Below are 19,600 nucleotides of genomic sequence, written 5' to 3'. Positions count from 1 at the left end.
TGACCTTGCATAATTTTGTTCCATGGGCTTTCAGGCATTGTGCACCTGTAAAAATCCAGCCCAACCAACTATCAGACTCACTCTTCTGTATGCAAAGTGTCTCCAGCATCGTACTCAAATTGCTTAGCGTTTCAGTGCTCAATGATCATGTAACCTCAGCACACGTTCATTAGCTATCTCTGCTCTGGCAAGGCCTTGAAGAAAAAAGTCGGTGTGTTATCCATGTTAAATCCAATGCTTTGTTCCTGACAAGCGTGTACGTATTTCACATGAAGGGGGTGAAAAGACCTTGTATTGACAACAACTTTGCAGTTATATTAAAATTGGATGAGTCTACTCTTATGAAGAACATGGGGAATAAAATGCAATATTTATTATAAGTAATGTATTTGACAGTAAGGAATTAATGATACATTATTAAGATCAGGGTAGCACTTGACAATTGCCTGAGGTCATTGTACATAATCAGGAGTCACAGAAAAGTCAGCTATAGCTGAAGGTTATAAATCCTAATCTGAAGTGGAATAAAATTTGTAAAAGTCCAATAAAATCAGCTTTACCTAGTCTCAAAATTATAAATATTTGTGTAGCATATAGGATTGAAAATATATGTATTTATAAAGAGATTCTGCAATGTTAGGCTATCCATAAAGGGCCAAATTCTGACCTCACATATACCAGAGAGACTCAGTGCATTGTTCTCAATTAAAAATCAAACTTTTAGGATAAGAAAAAAAATTATGGTGTATCTAAGAACTGCAGCTGCCATTTCGTGGCTGTCTCATGTTGTTGGCTCACCACCAGTCTGTGACTGAGCAGTGATCCCAGGCCTTCCTCCTCATTTGAATGAGCTTCCTCCTTACAACAGAAATCTTTATCACTAAGTACCTCAGTGCATGACCTTAAAGTAGACATATCTAATGCTGTTGCTCCAGTGTCACCATGACTACTGTGTTGTTAGCATTTGGTATGCGCTTTGCATTCACTGTTGGGACAGGTATATGTGACTGCACAAGCAGAAGTGTCCCCACCCCCCCGTTTTGTTTTTGCATGTCTTTTGTCTTAAATCATGCAGCAGACTTAACAAAATAACTTCTCTACTCTATCTGCTTCCTAAACCATATGCAATGGCATATTGCTGTTGAGCACTCAGCTCCGGATTTCTGATATTTTGGAGAGCCTGTTCTAAATAAATAAAAACAAAGTGGGACTGGTAGGTTTAAGCTGACTGAGAGTCCTTCAGCGCTGAAGCATGTGTGATATTACAGAAAGGAAGATCCATTTATACCTACCTATAATCTATTTTTAGAGTAATTCCAAGCAACCACTATTTATATGACTCAAGCATCCAGGCTGAGTTCTAGCCAGGCAGTAAAAGGAGATTTTTGTAATGCTGGAGGCACGCTTGAGCAGAGGTGGAGGAAAACGCAAACCAACTGTTAGCATGATAAAGCCATACACAGTAACACAGTTTCCTGAAGTCTTGATAACCTCGGCAACATTCACACTGGAAAATCAGACATAAAACTGCACTTTGGTGCTGGCTTTATAACGTATGGCAGCCCATGCAGTTATAACTAGTCTGGTGCAGTGGGAGGTTGGAAATGAGCTCACCAGGCTCCATTTCGTTTTTAGTCCCAGCACTGAAGCGTGTGAGAAATATTGATGTGAATTTTCCGCCAAAGACATCAGCCAAACAGAGATAGACAGATACGTATGTTGACAAATATGCTTGGAGGTCAACACGCGTTCACAAAACCCTTTGCTCTCATACACTCAGGATCTTCCTTTCCTTTCCTCTCTGCAGACTTTACATGATCCATGTCTCTCTCTCTTTTTCCTTCCCCAGTTCCTGCTCTCCCGCAGCACCTTCTCCCTCCAGTGTCCAACTTATGCCTCCTTCTTTTTTTTTTCCTCCTCCGGGACTCTTCTGGGAGTCATGTGGCAGTGGGGGCCACCACGGCTGGCCGCACGAGGCCCAGGGGCCGGGAAGGGCAGGCTGGCAGGACAGCCGCTGACATTCAGCAACCACTGCCAGGCAAGGCCTTCAATGTCACACATGTACATTGCCCAGATTAATTATGCATTAAATAACCATTTCAAGAAGACAATGAAGGCATGCTTGTTGCATCTAAATGAGGGCAACTAATATCATTTTAGCTACTCCAGGATATCCAAGATCGCCACATGGGGATGGCAGATAAGATAGAGAGAGGATGTACCGGAGACCTCACGCTGCTGGAGCAGCATCAGGGTGTCAGATAAGGTACCCAAGGGGTCTCATGACACCTTTGCTTAGACACCTGAACTGCACCCTCAGACCTACGTGTGGGTAAGCAACCTCACGAAGGAAAGAATTCCTCAGCATGCTGAAGAATCACACTCTGAGGTCAAGATTTATGCTTCAGAAGAAACATGTTAGGCTAATAAATCAGTAAGGAAACAGACAAGGAAACTAATAGCCCTGCTTTCATAAAGCATTTATTTCTTTTTATTTGAAAACATTATACAGGCATTACATTGCCACAGCCAGTCCATATAGGAGCATGCAAATATCAAAATGGAGAAAGGTTTGTCAGCTTTTTGATGCAGGATTTGGGGCTGGGATTTTGTTTGTTTGGTTTTGGTTTTGGTTCATATTTCCCTTTGCGGTGTCAAGATTAGTGTGCTTTATTATGGCATTTAACAATAAAATCCTACCCATGGGGTAAAATTCATATTTGTAGCTAGCTCAGGAATACTAAATGGTTTTAAAAAAGGAAAGAAAACAATACTATACGCTTGTCAAAATGTTAATAGCACAAGTTAGCAATCTCTAAACTATACATTGAAACTTTTCCATATGACACAGTGGTGCAAAATTTTCAATTGCTTGGTCTGTTGTTACATGTTTTGAAAGTTTATAGTTGGAACAAAGACAAGGTCTGTCTCCCAGTGAAGGTTTTCATCCAGTAGCAGAAAATTACATCAGTCTTGCTAAAGGCTGCTCAGTGCCAGCAATGTAATAGAGTTTCAGTTTGTTCAGGCAAAGATCTAGGTAGAACTAGTGACGTCCTAACGCAACAAGTAGAGTAGCTGCCAGTTAGATAGCTGTACCTTTGCTGGTGTGTACTGAGGTCTTGAACTGCAGAAAACAAAACAGGTAGAAATAATATTTTTCTTCACTAGACCTCACTTTTTCAGTCAACAGTTACTTGTAAAGCTATACTACTATTTTCCTTTGAGGTTCATCCAGTACTAGCACACTGGGGCTAATTGAACTATCAACGTTCTTTTTTAATGAGAGACATAACAGGTAAAGCAACCCCACAGAAAGATCTCCCAGGGACATGAAACTGTTCATGTGCAAGAATGCATGGGCTGGTTGTTGGGTGTAGAGTGCAAACTGGACCATTCACAATTTATTTCCATACAGTGGAGCCTTTTAAAATAGCCTATAAAAATTGCTTTAGATGGCACCTCTCAGCCATCTGTGGACTGCAAACCGTTGCATGTAAAAACTCCCAGACCAGTGAACTGACCTGGACATGTCTTCTGCTAGTTGTTTCTTGTAAGACTCTAACAAACATCTACAAATTAGTGTCAGAAAAATGAAGGGGAGGAGGGGAAAGGATTACAAACATTTGGCTTAAAAATAAATACTAATAATGAAGTAAACCAAAACAATTATGCAAAATGAAGGAATTGTAAACATGAAACAAACACACTCACGCAATCCTCAAAGCTCTCAAGACCAACATGGGGACTAATGTTCAGAGAAAGGTATTTAATTGGTATAAAAGGTAGCAAAAAGACTGCAATGACAGATGCCCACCAATGTGCCTCCAGCTACCTGAGAGACCCATGATATTTGTAACCAGAGCCCGTGCTTCTTGGGAAGGTACCAGCTTCAAGTTGAAGCTATCACAGAGCTTGACCTGAGGACGTTTGCTGGCACTCAATGCATGAGGGCTTCACCCAAACATGCACCTCCCACCTGGGCTTCCACCCCTCAAGCCTTACCCTGGCGTGTCAAATGGGAGTCAAGTGATTCTCCCTGACAGTGGGAGTGTCAGTAATCCCAGGGTGGCTCTTTCTTGTATTGTCTTTTTCTCTTTTTAACTGTGTATCCTTTAGTGCTTAGGTTTTCCAGAAAATGAAATCTGCTTCTCTGTGGGAATCATTTTTTAAACCCTCAGTGGGTGCAGAAAAAAAGCTTGGAAACATGAATCTTAAAGAAGATTAAAAAATCAGAAGGCAGAAAAAAACCCCCTAAATTTGTTATTTTTCAAAGCAAGCAATCCTAACTGAAGATTTTGCAAAAGTTCTGGGCATGGTTTGACAACACTGCAGACCCTTCCCTCAGCTGCAATGGGATCATGGCAGACAGCCTGAACACAATGGGACAGAAATTGCTTCTTTTCCTCATCCACAGCAAGAATAAAAGATACAACAGATATTCTGCTGTTCAACAGCATTTTGGCATTCATCACCTCATTTATATTTGTATAAAAACATCTCCCAATCTGCTTTTTCTCCTTTTTATGTAAAACAGAACAGGACTGTAAAAGATGAATGTTACCTCAGCAGAAATTCATCCTGCTTGGTTGAACTGTGTGGCCTTTCTAATCTCCAGAGTATGCATTTTTTTTTCTTTTTAAAATAGAAATAGGTAAGTTGTATTTTTCAAACAGGAAGCCCTACATTTTCACTTGAGTCAGACTTCTTTAGCAGAATGCCTTTTAAATCAAATTCATCTTATATACTCACAAGCAGAAAATTCATCAACCCTGCTGTAAACCCCATTTTCAAACACAATGAATGTATACACACTTTTATAGCACTATTTTGTACTTAAACTCCTTTTTTTCTGAAGATCTTAAAGTGTTCTAAAATACCTTGGTCCCTTGGCACCCCTGTGAGGTAGGTAAAATAACACTATCCCCATATACCCAAGTTGGGAAGCTAAGCCACACAGAAGGTGTGCCCAAGATCCCACAGAGGTGTGACAAGCTCTCCTGAATCCCTATCCTACCTGTTAGACATAAGACTATCTTCCTTTCTGCAATTTTAAGTCAAAAATAGATGAGGGCTGTTGAAATAATGATTTCTTTTCCTTTTATTGTGCTCTCGGAACAGCAAAACATTCAGGCAGGTATGGATTTTCATGGCTGTAACTAAGATTTCCCCCATTTCTGATAAGGCTACTGGAGCAGAAGTACAGTTGTAGAGCACACCCTTACTATTTTCACATGTCCTCAGGAATATAAGAAAACTGCTGAATTCTTCTGCTAGTTTTGTAATTAACAAAAAATAATTGGCTACACACCAGTATGATTGTCTTTGTGCTACTGCAGCAGTACCAGCAGATGGTCCAGTCTTTCTATTCATGAATTACTCACATAATCTTCCTGATTTTTTACAATTTGTGGGTTTTGGTGAAAAACTGGCATGTTTTTAAATGGCTGTTGTTAGAATAATGAACCACATGAGACTAAGCAAACTGGAACAGCAGAAGGCGCCCTTGATGCACTGAGTATCTAAAATAAGTGCCCTGATCCACATGCTACGTCATCTTACCATGGAGAGGTACAATACATAGCAAACTAGAAAATGCATTCTTTTACAGGTTAAAATTTAAAAAGTAAGAAATCTGTGTTAGTCATGACTACAGAGAAATTAACTCCCTGTCACCTGATGCAGAACCTCAGCCACTAGGATATCTGCCATGGAACATAGAAAGGTCAATGCTGGAGTACTTCACTTCTGCAAATATAGAAAGGCTAAAATGCTCGCCTTATACCTATTCCTAGAATAGAGACAGATATTTTAAGTTGTCCCTCCTCTGGATTCATGGAACAGATTACCTAGAAGGGGCAACTAGATAGATAACACAGATGAATTCATTATCTTTTCCTCATCAAATCCAAGGTGCTAGCGAAAATGCGTCAGGGTGTTTTTACCATGAGTGACCCATTTATTTTGTGCAAACCAAACAAATCTTACAGAGAAATTAACAGTGACTGCACAGGTGTATTTGCTCTAAACAGGTGGCTTTTCCACAACTTGTGTGGTTTAGGCATACTATCGCTCAGTAGGTGCAAAAACACCCTTTTATGAATTTTTCTTCTTGCAACTTCAGCTTACGTTTTGAATATCTTTTGCAGGTAGTCTGGCATTTAGTGATTCGTATACAGCAGCTTGTGCTGCAAACATGCTGCTAATACCTTAAATGAGGGACTGGCATCTCCTTGCAATGAACACCCTGGAACAATTAATTATGAGCTTTCCGTATTTGCTACCTTGCAGCTCACTGGTGTAACTGCACCTGGTAAATACCTTTCTCTATGTACAATACAGAGATAATGGATATACGAGCTCCACTGAATCATCAGTAAGTGACCGACAGCCTGGGGTTTAAGCAACTCTAACGTGAGGCTCCTCTTCTGTCTCCTGCCCTAGGCTGGTGTATGTTACTGAAGGCTCCAGCTGGCCGGTGGCTGGCAGGTCTACAACAGGTCCTGAAGGATTTCGAAACTGCTTGTACACCCGAGGATCCTGGGCTACGTAGGTGGACGTGGAGGAGTAGAGCACCAGCCCAACAAGGATAGTGAAGAATGACAACAAGTAAAGTCCTGAAAACTAAACAAAAATAAGAGTAGAGTCATTAGAAACAGCACTGCTTAACCTGAGCTCATGGAGACCCGCAGACAGAGGTAGACACAGACCCTTGTTTTTGCACACACGGCACAGAACAAGCTTCCTGGGATGTCAGTTTTTTATGGGGTTCTCTCTTTGAAAGTTTAATGTGGGCTTGGCCAGGACAAGAACTTCAGCTGTGAAGCATGCTCTAGGTTGACCTCAAGATGTTTGAATGTACGTACAGCAAGTAGTTAGCAGAAAACTCAAGTATGCATGTTTTTTGGAGACAACACCACTAGATCAGAGGTCAACCTGAATTTTCTGATATATCCAGACTCAGTGTTCCTGTACTAAGAATACAACACAAACAATCCTTGTGGCAATATATTAGCTCTTGCAGGTAAAGTTAAAGCCAGGGAATTAAAAGCAGAGACCGTTAGATATTAGCATTAGCTACTGGGTCCTGCTATGAGGAGTACAAGAATGGCTTTAAACCCAGATGACTTGTCTCCTAATCCTAGACTACAAGTTATTTTTTCTTGTACGCTGTGCTTGAGAAGCCATGAAGGACAAATTGTATAGTCAATTTGTTATGATGGGTATATAGAACTGATTTGTATTCAGTGGGAGCTTAGAAAGTGTCTGTGCTCTGCAGTTGTCAGGAATCCATACTTAAACACCAACAATTAGTTGCAACCTGTTATGAGCTGCCTCATGCGGTACTTTATTATTTTACATAAAGGTATCTACAAATCTGGTTTTTAATCCTACTGACTATGGTGCTTTGATGGATGCCAAATTTGTTTCCTTTGGATTGTTTCAGCATGGCACAAAATGGATACACCTGATTATATTATTCTGGCAAAAGCTTTTTTTATCAATTCTGCTTTTTATATTTAAAGAAATAACCACTGTGGTAAAAGTGAATTTTATTTAAGCTAATTCTGTAGTGATGTTAGTTTGCTGCCATTTAACAGATCCACACAACATGCATCCAACTTCCCATTTGGGGAAGCATTTGCCTTTTTTACAGAATTATCTCTTCCAAAGGATCTTTGAAAGTTTTACATGCACAACCCTGGGGGATATAGCTGTATTCGTTATTTTTTCCCACAGCTAGTGTGTATGTTTTAGAGGGAAAGCACCATAATGGGGAAAGTTTAAAGTGTGTCAGAAGAATTGCAGAGCTGGAAGAGTTCTGCTTTTCATCAGTTGTTAATTGCTTTTTTCCAAGAATGTCACCAGGTCTTCATGTGTCATCTGGCGTTATGATTTGATGTAATCATCCAGCTGTCCCACCAGCCACAAACCCAATGTCGAATGCTGTAGCAATGAGTCTGCTGAAGGATTTCTCCCATGTGTCACAGCTCTGAAAGGACTGATTTAGGTAGACTTAGATCTCTCCCATGTGGCAATCAGACCCAAGTCAACCATTTCAATGCATTGTTCAATGCATTTTTTCAGTTTTTGTCAGTTTAATTTTGCTCTTAGGACTTTTCCCTTCCATTTCCTCTCCATATGTGAACTTGGGTACCGCTTGGCAGCAGTGGGTTAAATTAAGCTGAAGCAAAACTCAAGTTCCAAATGCATCTAGTTTCCCAAACTGGGAACTAGTTCCTGAGTTTCCCGTTGTCCCTCCTTCCCACCCCATGCCTGAATTTCTCACCCAACACAGCCAGCTGGCTTGCTCAACTGTATAACCAGAGTGCCAGCCAGATTTGTGATTGCCTTGTGTCCTGCTGTGAGGAATTTGTGAGGCTTCCAGCAGCTAAATGTGCCCTTATTCTTTCTCCAGGAGCTGCCCAGCCAAAACCAATTCACTTTTGCTCTATTTTGTGGCTCCAGCTCTGCATATCCCCTCTACTTGGCCATATCTCTTATTCTTCTCCCAGTGGCTTCCTGTCGATGGGCTCTTTTGCCCTCTAATACTCTTCCCATAGCAGTGTGTCCCTCAGCGGCAGTTCTCCAACTTCAGAGAAAGGCTTGAACATAGCTGGGGGAAATCTAAAATAAGGTCTATGAATCACCGGTCTTTAGCATCTACACACAACCACTGTAAAGTGACCTGTATCCTGACAGCTCTATAACAATATCAATCTTTACTTTCCTTTCTTGATTAGAAGCAAGTTAAGGCACTAGCTGGATTGTTTCCTGCACTTCTTCGAAATGCAGTCACTAGCTCTGCAGCCCTGAAGTAGAAGGGCTGTTAACCAGGTTTGCAGCCTATTTCACTTTATGGAGGTAAAACAAGAACAAATAGGAACATATATTGTAGGTATACAAGAAATCACTGGCTTTTTCAATACTTTTTCAGACTGACACAAAGCTGACTGAAATCAATGAAAATTTTCCTCCTATTAAAATGAGTGTGAATCCAGCAGTGTGATGGGCGGATACAGACTTACTTCATCAAATACAAAATTTGCTATTCACTGTACTGTGTTCCTCAGACCGTCTAACTGAAATCTTTGTATTTTATTAAAGCTAGTATTTCCAGGCATACTCTACTGCTATGAAGGGATTTTTTTTTATCTTGATCAGAAAACCTCATTTGTTGAGATTCACTATTATAGACAGCAAAAGAGACAGCTTCAAAACCAGCAGAAAGAGCCATTCACAAGAAATGAAGTGCAAGAAGATCATTTTCCATTGCTACCCTACAGGCAGCAGCACTAAAAAACTAAGCTCTTAGGAAGCCTGTAATTCCTCTCTTTGGCTAAAAAGCTGCTTTAGAATGATATTGTGCTTCATTTTTCAAACTTATCTCTCACTTTCTACAGAAACATATTTCTTTTAAGAAAAAATATTAAAAAATTAAAACTTGTAGATCTTTCCAAATCCTTCTTCCCTCCATGCGAAACAGGATAATAGCAAGCTGTTCAAAAAGTAACATGCTCAGAAATGGTTTAGCTCAGATTAGCTCATGTGTGTCAGTAAGTGGTCACACCTTATGGAAAACAATTCAAAGGCCAGTTCCTGTTTATATATCATCAAATAATTTTACTATAGATTTTGTATCTACACATACAGGTACATATATGTAAACTTGTTCATCATGTAGTTTCATTGAAAGACCAGATGACTTTGTGATTAACTCAATGATATAACACTCACAAGTCCTGGGACTGACTTTCTGCCTTTATGTAAATTTCTTTTGTCCACAAAAATCGTTTTAGCTGTGCCTCAGTTTCTTATCTATTTAATGGAGACTGTAACACTTCTTTCTTTCTTTAGCTGAGTATTTTACAAAGTATAGACTAAACTGACAATCATCATGTGTTTGTTCAATACCTAGAAGAGTTTGATTCTGATCACAGCTGGAGCATTTGAGAATGGCACTTAATCAAGCAATAATAATGAAGTGAGCCTTGCATTCCCTCTACAGCCAGCAGAGGCCATGCAATTTATGATTTCTTGTGTTGATGCTGTATCTAAATTTGTGGTCAGATGATTTCAGTTAGATGAAAATGTCATTGCAGTAAAAAACAAAACAAAAACACCCCAAACCAAACTAAACCAAACCAACAATGTACCAAAGCTCAAACAAGCTGGAAATGCTAAGCTATCGATATTTGTTAGGAGACGCTCTACAGATACGATGAGGAAATAGATTAGAGGATCCTCTCTCCATGCTGGTGATAAACAGATGGAGTAAATTATCGACGATATCTTGGATTGTGCTTACAAAGAATGGTTCTTGTAATCTCCTTAATCAGAAGGAGAAAGATTAACATGCCACGCAATGAAGAGGGGAAACGGGGATACCCTCCTTTGAGAAGCAGGTAGAGACCTCCTTTGCAGAGAAAAAAGTAAGTATCTTAGTTACCAAAACATTTCAGATTTCTTTACTGAAATTGAAATTTGTCAGACTGAGAGGCATTTGTCAAAACTTACTAAATAGCCAAATCAATAGATGGATTTCAACTGTGGAAGCTGCAGTTCTCAGCTTGGCTGCTCTGCTCTGACAGAAGTGTGTGTCTATAAAGTCTTCCTCAATCAAAGTATCCAATATGGAGCACACAACAATATTTGCAATAGTTGCATACTAGAAAGACAAAAATAAGATGTCTTCTATGGACATTTTTCAGTAGCCACAATGAAAATAACTGACAATAAACTTCTGTTAATTTTCAGTGTATAAAAAATACATTTTAGGTGCCTGACAATTTGAAGATAAACATACAAAGCAAAAGCTAGACAAATGTAACAAGACAATACGTATAACATGATTTGCTTAGTCTATAAAACCACATTGATTCGGGGTGACTGGATGTTTCTGGTGTTTACCCAAGAGACATTCCTTAGGGAACTAGTACTTGAATATAATTGCCCAGTCAGGCTTAGTAGTAAAGTTAATGGCATCTGATAGCTTAACTGCAGGAGCAGGGGTCTAGCTCTTAGTTCTGGTATGTGGTACTGTATAACCCTGCCAGAAAACCATTGTGGCAGTAAGGTCTAGTTGACCACAGAAAATATGTGGTAAAATCAGTCCTACTTTCTGCTACCAATGCACAAATTAATTTACTTAAAGAAGAACAGAACCCAAACATATCTGCAATGATCTTTTAAAATAAAATACCTTAATTACCTAAATAAAATAAAATACAGTGCTACATAGGATTGCAAATCTGAAACTTAGTTTATACATAATATTTTTTCCTAATGAATCAAAATTAGATATCTTGGAAGTAAGTCAAGCATCAGAAGATTTCTAAAACAAAGAAGACCAACATAGAGGCCTCTGAAAATTTAGATTATTTTATCCAGAATGAAATAAACTTTTCAAAATTTACTCCCCACTATTTCTTATCCGCTACATCTTATTATCTCTCCCTGCAAAACTTGTCTTTCTTATATCCTTAAACCATCATGGCTAAGGTGTTACTATTATGTCCACGTGAGAGCCATGTGCATTAAAGTAATCCAGCTGAAAAACTGGGTGCAAAAGAGGCTTCTTGCTGGGCAGGAAACGGTGCATCTGATTTCATCATTCTTGAATAATGATAAGACAAAGAGAGTAGAAGAAAACAAAAGGAAAGAAAAACTGTTCAGAAGGCATTAATTTCCTGTCTGGGCCTGGAGAGAGCAAGCCATTCTTCAGTACACAGATCATGAATTTAGAAAGGAAAACAGGAAGAAAGGACATAAAAGAATCTCTGTATCACAGCTAGGAAATGTTGCACTGACTTCTGCATAGGGAATTTGCAGACAAGTATTTCTGACTGTCACAGATCCATGTCCACATCCATGTAACTGCTGGCACTAGGGCAAAACAATATCCAAAGTGACAAAAACAGACAGATGTGAGTCTGCAGAGAAGCCCACACAGACAAAGAAACTCAGTCAGTTGCTAATTTTGGTTTTTCACTAAGCTATCATGATAATGAGCATGAGCATTATTACAATGGTTATGAAAATGCAAATTCTCTTTTACTCAGTCCATTGAACTGGAAATAGTCTGAAAGTGCATATTTTTCAGCTGTGGCTCTCCAATTCCAATTGTATTTCACAAGCGCAAGCAGTAGACCGAGTCTGTTGGTAGACAACATGAAGTTGTTAGCCCAGCTCCTAGCCTATGGCAACCTAACTGTGCTTTTTAAATCTTGAGAAGAGACAAATTTTGCTAGGTGAGTAACTGAAAATTTCATTTGGTAGCATAAGCTTCACTGCCAATCAAATCTAAGGCCAATACGGGTTCCTGCACAGACTTATGTCTTTTCCCTTTGGGTAACTTCACACATGATTACATGAGCTGGCTGAGCTAAGGGGGCTAAGAACAAATTTCTGTCATTATCTTTTATATGGAAAACAGACATTTCCACTTGCTTTGATGAATTGATCAAGAGACTGAGCTTCTTTTCATACTGCTTTCTATTTTCACCTCAAATACAGCAAATGAAGTTCACTATCACCAAGTGCACTGCAGGATGCACATACTCTCCAGTCAGCAGGGATATCAGAAAGGGTGAATGCTCAGAGAGCTATAAATTCACACAGTGCTTTCTCCTGCATAGCTGAATATTCTATATATTACTTCATTATTAGGAATGGAAGCCAGTATCCTGGTCACAAGCTAATAGCTCTCTCTGGCAACTCCCTCAGCTCTGACCCACAAGGATCTGGCAAAAGCTGTTCTTAGTCCTGGACTGTGACTCACGCAAACTGTTACTGACTATTTTTGTCCCAGCCTGAGAGAGGAGATGTCTCTGTTTTGTCTTAACAGAGAAAAAAGGAAGCTCCCTTTGGGATTCACAGTCCACTCTGCTTTTTAGTGGGAGAACAGTCTGCTTGTTCAGCCTTATTTACTGCTGTCTACCCTCAAGTGGGAGAGATAACAGACCTGATCTTCAGCTCATTACTGATCCCAGGTGAGAGTTATGGGGAGAGATTTTCCAAGGGTACCTAGACATCTTTCCAGGCAGACTACAGAACTAAGCCCTAGTCAGGTGATGATACACCTTTGCCATCAACAGAAATTGTGGCTGCTACCAACAGTGAACTACAGTATTTTATAACAGCCACAAGGCACCAAACACCGGAAGGGTTGCTATGATTTTCCAGACTGTGTCCTAACAGATAAAATTCTCCAACTGAAGCCTTTATAGGTCCTGCCAGATCTCCCAGAGCTTTAATCTAGAGACCCTATATGGAGGGGCCAAAAACACTGAGATAATGTTTAGCATGTCTTCTCAGCTTTCCAACTGTAGAAGTTTGAATGCCCAAGCAGAAGTGTTGGTTATCCTGCTGAGAAAGATAACAAGGGGTGCTGGCCGGCTTTAATAATGATGGTAACTTCTGGGCAGGGAGTCTGTCTATTAGCAGCAGGATCACATTATCTTCACACTTTTATGACTTGAGCTATTTCCAAGGCAAACTGTGAGGATGTAGTCTTAAGTGATGACTTAAGGCCCTATCATGCGATCCGAACTCAGCTGGGATGCAAAGTGAAATTTGTAGCTGGTTCCTCCGCATCTTTTTTCATTTCTTTCCTGTCCATTGGGAGTCACGTAAGAAGCTACATGAGATGAAAGAGGCTTGAGCTGCAGAGTATGTCTCAATCCATCACTGTTGCTCATGTCTGCCAGAACCCAAAGCAAGAAGAATCTGGTTTGCTTCGATGACAATGAAAATCTGACCTCAGCCTTTTTGCTATTCAATCAAAACAAAGAAGTTAGAGGAAGTTTTGCCTTTGCCATTCACGCATTAGAGAAAGGCCATATTCCTCACTCGCTGCTGCCTGCTTGCATCATCAGTTTGCTCTGGCAGATGAAATGCTGCCTGTTACTGTTACTGATCAACTCTTGCTTACACTGAATGGCAAGTGCTGCATAAAAATTGGGATGTGAAGTAATCACATGACACATTTTCTGTAACCCCCCCCCCCCCCCCCCGCCTTGATTTTCAAAGATCCTGTTCTGGTGTTCATATGTTAACACACAGTGGTTCACATCTTCTGTTGCATAGCAACACCATCTTCTCCCTCCCTCATACGGTATTTGCTGGTGGACATGGTTTAACTGGTAAGAATGTGGTCAGGTAAAAACTCCTGAAAAAATCAAGCAAGCAACAATAGTACACACTGGACTGGAAATATTTCCTTAATTTTGTGTGACTTTTTTTTTTCCTTCTATATATAGACAGTTTCGCACCTCCCCAGTGGTGGCCCATGGATTTGTGATTCAGCTGGACTTCAGGCTTGCCTCACCACTACAGACACATCTGGCAATCTGGGCTCTTGGTTACTGCCTTTGGTCTGGCCCGGCTCGCCTCGCTGGGCCCTGTGCTAAGCGTGGGGGAGCCTGGGCTTAAAAGAGCACCCAAGCAATGGAGGGGGAGGCCTCCATGGCTGGACCATGCCCCACACTGCCCTGTGTGTGCTGGCCCTGAGCCCAGGCAGCCGAACCCCCAGGAGCTCATGTAGATGTTCAAAAGGTCCCTTTAAAAAAGAGTCTGCATGCTAGCAGATCTATTAATTAACAAATAATGGATCTGAGTGCTACTTTTCTCTTCTGTAACACTGCACAACAAGGAAGAGCTATAAGGACCCCCTTGAGAAAATTTAGAGATCCTCAGTCTGGCATGGTTTTTGTATAAATGCAGATCAGTTCTTTGCAAGCACTTCCTAGATGCTGAGGTTACCTAGTAGGGAGAAAAACGAAGGGGGAGTAATTGGAAAGCTATCACCACAATCCTGTTAAAATTTGGGAAACTTCATAGCTTTCCTGGAATTTATTTGTGGAATAAAACAGATTTATGGGCAAAACTGCTGGTATTTGGAGACAATCTCCAAGTTTAATGCAGGTAGCTGTAAAGCAAGTACTGTTTTTGCACAGAACTGCATGATTTCATGCTTCTCAAGTGGTATCATTAGAAAAGACTCATAATAGACTGTCCTGTTTGTGTGAAATGTCTTCTCTTCCTTTCCCGGAGGCTGGGAGAGATAAGAATGTTGCTTGCTCTCCCGTTTCCTTTTTTTTGCTTGTTCCACCATTAGATCTGGAGAAAAATGAGCCTGTGTTCAGGAACCCTGCAGTACCAGCAGTCTGCCTAATTAAAAAGTGTAAGGTAGAATGAGTCCTGCAAGCTGTTTTAATCCTACCTTATGTACAAAGAAAAGGTTCTTTTTATGATATGTTAAAACGAGTTATATTAAACTGCTATAATTTCCTGCGAGCACCTTTACCCTGGTGTAAGGAGGCTTCACTTTGGTTAGTTTATACCAATCACTTCTCAAAAAATACTTTAAGATAAGCTGGGGGGAAAAAAACCCCACTCTTACAAGAGTAAGTAGGTCCACATGAGGATGGGGTTACTCACTCAGTAAGACAGAGCACATCAAATTTAAGCAGCATGTAAAGAAAAGCAGTGGTAGGGCAGCTATCCTTTTAAATATTCTTAATACTAAAAGGAGGAGCACAACAGAAATACTTACAGAAAATAAAAACAATTCCCTCTCCCCACTTTCATCTTTTAATATTCTTTCCAGTTTATAAGCTGTCAGTTGCCACATCTTTCTGTTTTTGTGTGTAAAGACTTAATAAAGTAGCAGTTGTCAGCTATACTAGATTTCGTATTACTGTATTTGAGGCTAATTGTCTTCAAAACCAAGGTTGTAATTATTGTTTCATCTCGGATCCTTCATTTATACTTTTCCTGCTAAATCTAACAATATATTCATGCAGTAATGCTCTCTTAGAATGGTATTCTTTATCTCTACCATAAAAGGGGATCTTTCCTATACTGCATACAAGGAAAATGCAGCTGCAATTCATTACCTTTAACATCAGTGACTATGTAAGCTGCCTGAAGAGAGGGTGATACCGCTATTTCTCATTAGGATTCAGCATGGTCCAGTGTATTTGCTGCAGGCAACGCGAGGCAAAACATCAGGAGTGCTGAAAGCTCTGAACCGAGTCAGCTCACTACACAGGCACCCAAGGGAATCAGAACGGAAAGCATGTCCTAAACCATCAAGTCCAAACCCCCAATACTGCACACAGCCAGATCATAAACTCCATCCTGTAAACATGCTGTGCCCTCCTGTGAGCATTAGTAGGCTTTTTGTCCACACGCCCTCATCTACTGAAGTCTGTTCCAAAATGTCCCTGCTACGATGGCCAGAAGATCCCTCTAGTTTCTATTCCAAATTTCTAAAGTGTCATTTCTACCTGTAGGTTCCTCGGTTGGCATTTGTTTTCAGCTCAAATAATTCTCCTTTCCTCCCTGTGTTTTTATAGGTTAATTTATATGTGTTTAGGTGTCATATTCCCTCCCAGGCTCTCAGAAAGCAAAGCTATGCTACGTATGACAAACATTTTTTAGGATAAGCACTTTCAGCATATTGTTAGAGGATGCACATTTACTATGTCAAGGCTTGAAGCAGGTAAGAGAATAAGCTCTGTGGATCAAAAATCTCAGCAGCTGCAGCTAGCAAACTGCTGTCCTAAGACAATAAGCTGTGTTATCCTATGGCATTAGCCCTTCTGTGTCATTACTAGACACACTTAGACTGATCCACAATAGCGCTCATATTCCTCCCATCTGTTGTCACTGACACAACCTTGCACTTTACACTTCATCGCATTTCTCAGTGTCATTCACTTGTTGTTGTCTGACATTTCAATCCTTCTTCCGACTGAAGATGCCTCTCAAATGTATGTCTCCAGCTCCTTCTTACCTTTTGTGCCAAAGCTATTACTACAGTCAATCCGCAGCCCTGGTCTTCAGACCAGTTCTTCAGAAACTTCACTAGCTCCTCCCAGCAAGCTGTTTCCCTCTCAGCACATTGCTTTGTCCTTTATCCTCGTTAGCCAGATTCTTACATATCTTATAATCTTTATAGCGCTAATTCTGTTCTTTAGTGTAATTGACAATTTGCTACATTGCATCATACAAAGGCCTTACAGATTAGATCTACCATTTCTTTTTTGTCTAGCAAAATCTGTTAATTTATCAGACAGAGCTCAGATTAGACTGGCATGGTTTATCTTTGGTGAACCAGCTTGCATTTTATCCAATTTCCCATTTATCTCCATGCCTTTAATGATCTCTCCCTGGTGTCTACTTCCAGTTAGTTTATTGCCTACTCCATATACAGGTCACCCAGTTGTATATATTGGGATTGTGTATACTGCCAAACTTGCACATACTCAGATTCTTGTGTTTTGTTTCTACTTCAGATAAAATAATTTCCATTATTATTAGCCATTGTGTATTGTCTTCATATTTATCTCTCATCCTTATTGAAAGTGAAAGAAGGTAACCATATAGTTCCGGGGCCAAACCAAAGGTTCTTTAATTTTGTCTTAGGCTGTCTTGGCATAATGAAACTACTTCTTCTCTTTATGTAAAAGAAAAACTTTTGGCCATTTGTTTCTCTTGCCTCTTCACTGCCAAACTTGGTTTATTTTTTATAGCAATTAGACTTTACTTCTATTCTTTCCTGTTCTTTCTCATCTCTATTGTATTAGCTTTTTTGGGGATTATTCTCTATTCCTTGTTTTCTCTCTGTTTATTCCTAATAAGTTTTGAAAGGGATTGTTTGTCCAATTACATCCGTAGCTCTTCCCTACAAGTTCTTCCCTTGTACTCAAGTTACAAAGTCCAGGTTACTTTAAGCCAAACATGGAAAAGCTACAGCAAACCTCCTCCAGACTGAGCTTTTTGCAACAATGTTTATGGGCCTTGGAAAGGCCTGGAAGAGCAGATAATCTTACTTGCTAAAATTAATATATGCTGGTGATTGGAATAACTCTGGAAGCTAAATCAAGTTAAGTCAAGCTGCTAAGAGGTGGTGATGATGACAAACGTGATTCCCTGGTCACAGGTGTGAAAGGTTCCAGTTTAGCAGGAAGGGGGAGTTTAGACAGAAAGGACATGCTTTTATGAAGAAGACTTTCTAGGAGGAACTAAAATACTATACTGCTTAGATGGAAAGCAGTCTTTTGGCTTTTTGTTTTTTGACTGGCATTAAGTCTGCATGTTAACCAATTCCTTTATTTTGGTAGCAAATACAAGCTGATTTGGAGACTTTAGCCTGTTTGTCTGCAGCATTCACTGACTTCACTTGCAGGAGGAGGGACTGGACTAAGCACTGTCCAGCTAGCTAACCAAAACAACAGGTTTTCTTCTCCATCAAATAAAAATTCTTGCCACATTGTCAGAACTTACTTAGGACATAAACAAGTCTCTTCCTTGCCCTCGGCCATGGCAGCTCTTGCATGCTCTGCATTACTACATCTTGCAAGTTCCTCTCTCTAGCTATCACTGGAGAAATTCATTCTTTTATCTGTTTTACATGGTTTTCTTCCCAATCGCCCATGGGCCATGTAGATGCCCATGCAACACTCTTCCTAAATATTTCTACCTTCTTTTCTAGTCACTATTGGAAACAAAGAATTATTCAATTCCATAGGAAATCTCCAAATTTATAATACAGCTATTGCATTTAACCCCTAGCATTTCCTTTCGAAGGTTAATCTGTATCTGTCTTTGGGGGACTTTTAGCCTTTATTTCCATATGCTAAGGTGCAAATACCATTTGATTTGAAGAATCGTAATTTGAAAACCTTTGAATATTTTCAATAACTGAACCATATTTAAGCTCTTGAATGCAGCTTCTGCTTTGCTGATTTATGACCTTTTTTTGGCTGTCTCCTCTGGCTTGCAAATTATTGCTGAGGTATGTAACTTGACTCATTCATTGTACTTCCTTGTCTTCAAAAGTATGCTTGCATTAGAAAATGCTGAGGTTCTCTTTTTTTTTTTCACAACTAATTATGAACCTGTCTTCTTCACAAAACCTCTTGGTCTTTATTTTCATATTCACTGAGCTATCATTTAGAAAACTATGTTGTTAGTAAGATCCAGCTCTTTAAATAGTATGTCTTTGTTATGTTTTTCTATCTGTACTTTTTCTTCAAATAGAGTAAAAGGCAATATCAAAAAGAAAGGTTAGAGAATGTATATGTGGTTGATAACAGTGTTCATGTTATAATATTTTTTATTTTCTGCAGTTAATTCAAACACTTTTCTTGTTTTCTGTTGTTATGGATTTATCTCTCCACTGCCCCCAAATTTCTTTTTACGATTTCCTTTCAAATCAAGCAAAATATTTGAAATGGAATGAGTATTAAACATTGCTTGATTTAGGCTGAAAACTTTGCTAAATTGATAATTTCACATGCTTTTTCCTGTAGATACTGTATTAGAAATTCAGCCTTTTGTTGAAGCTTTATCATGTTAAGACTTAATTATTTCAAATAACAGAAAAAATTAAGTAGATCATGAAGTTTTCAGTGAATATGTCTGCATGTTCATATTCAGTAGAAACTATGAGCACTTCACCTTTGCTTTCCATATGACTCTTCACTATTTTTTCCAAAACACTATTTCTTTCCTTCAGAGGCTAAGGATTAAACTTTATAATTTAATCTAAGGTATATTTAAGGGTTCTCTGAACAGCTATGTTTCCTCATGT

General features: G+C 39.6%; 1 protein-coding gene across 2 annotated transcripts in view; it reads right to left on the bottom strand.

Moving 5' to 3' along the window:
• Positions 1-2,463: 2,463 nt before the first annotated feature.
• Positions 2,464-19,600, bottom strand: part of SLC35F1 (solute carrier family 35 member F1) — a 258,606-nt gene continuing 241,469 nt past the window's right edge. For both annotated transcript variants that reach the window (XM_064508919.1, XM_064508918.1), the window contains one exon: positions 2,464-6,621. In XM_064508919.1, the coding sequence (XP_064364989.1) occupies positions 6,397-6,621 (225 nt within the window). In that variant the 3' untranslated portion in view covers positions 2,464-6,396. The remainder of the gene's footprint in view (positions 6,622-19,600) is intronic.

Source organism: Dromaius novaehollandiae, chromosome 3 (assembly GCF_036370855.1).
Source record: "Dromaius novaehollandiae isolate bDroNov1 chromosome 3, bDroNov1.hap1, whole genome shotgun sequence".
NCBI lineage: Eukaryota > Metazoa > Chordata > Aves > Casuariiformes > Dromaiidae > Dromaius > Dromaius novaehollandiae.
The sequence above is the reverse complement of the archived record's forward strand: the minus strand, read 5'-3'. Positions and strand labels throughout refer to the sequence as shown.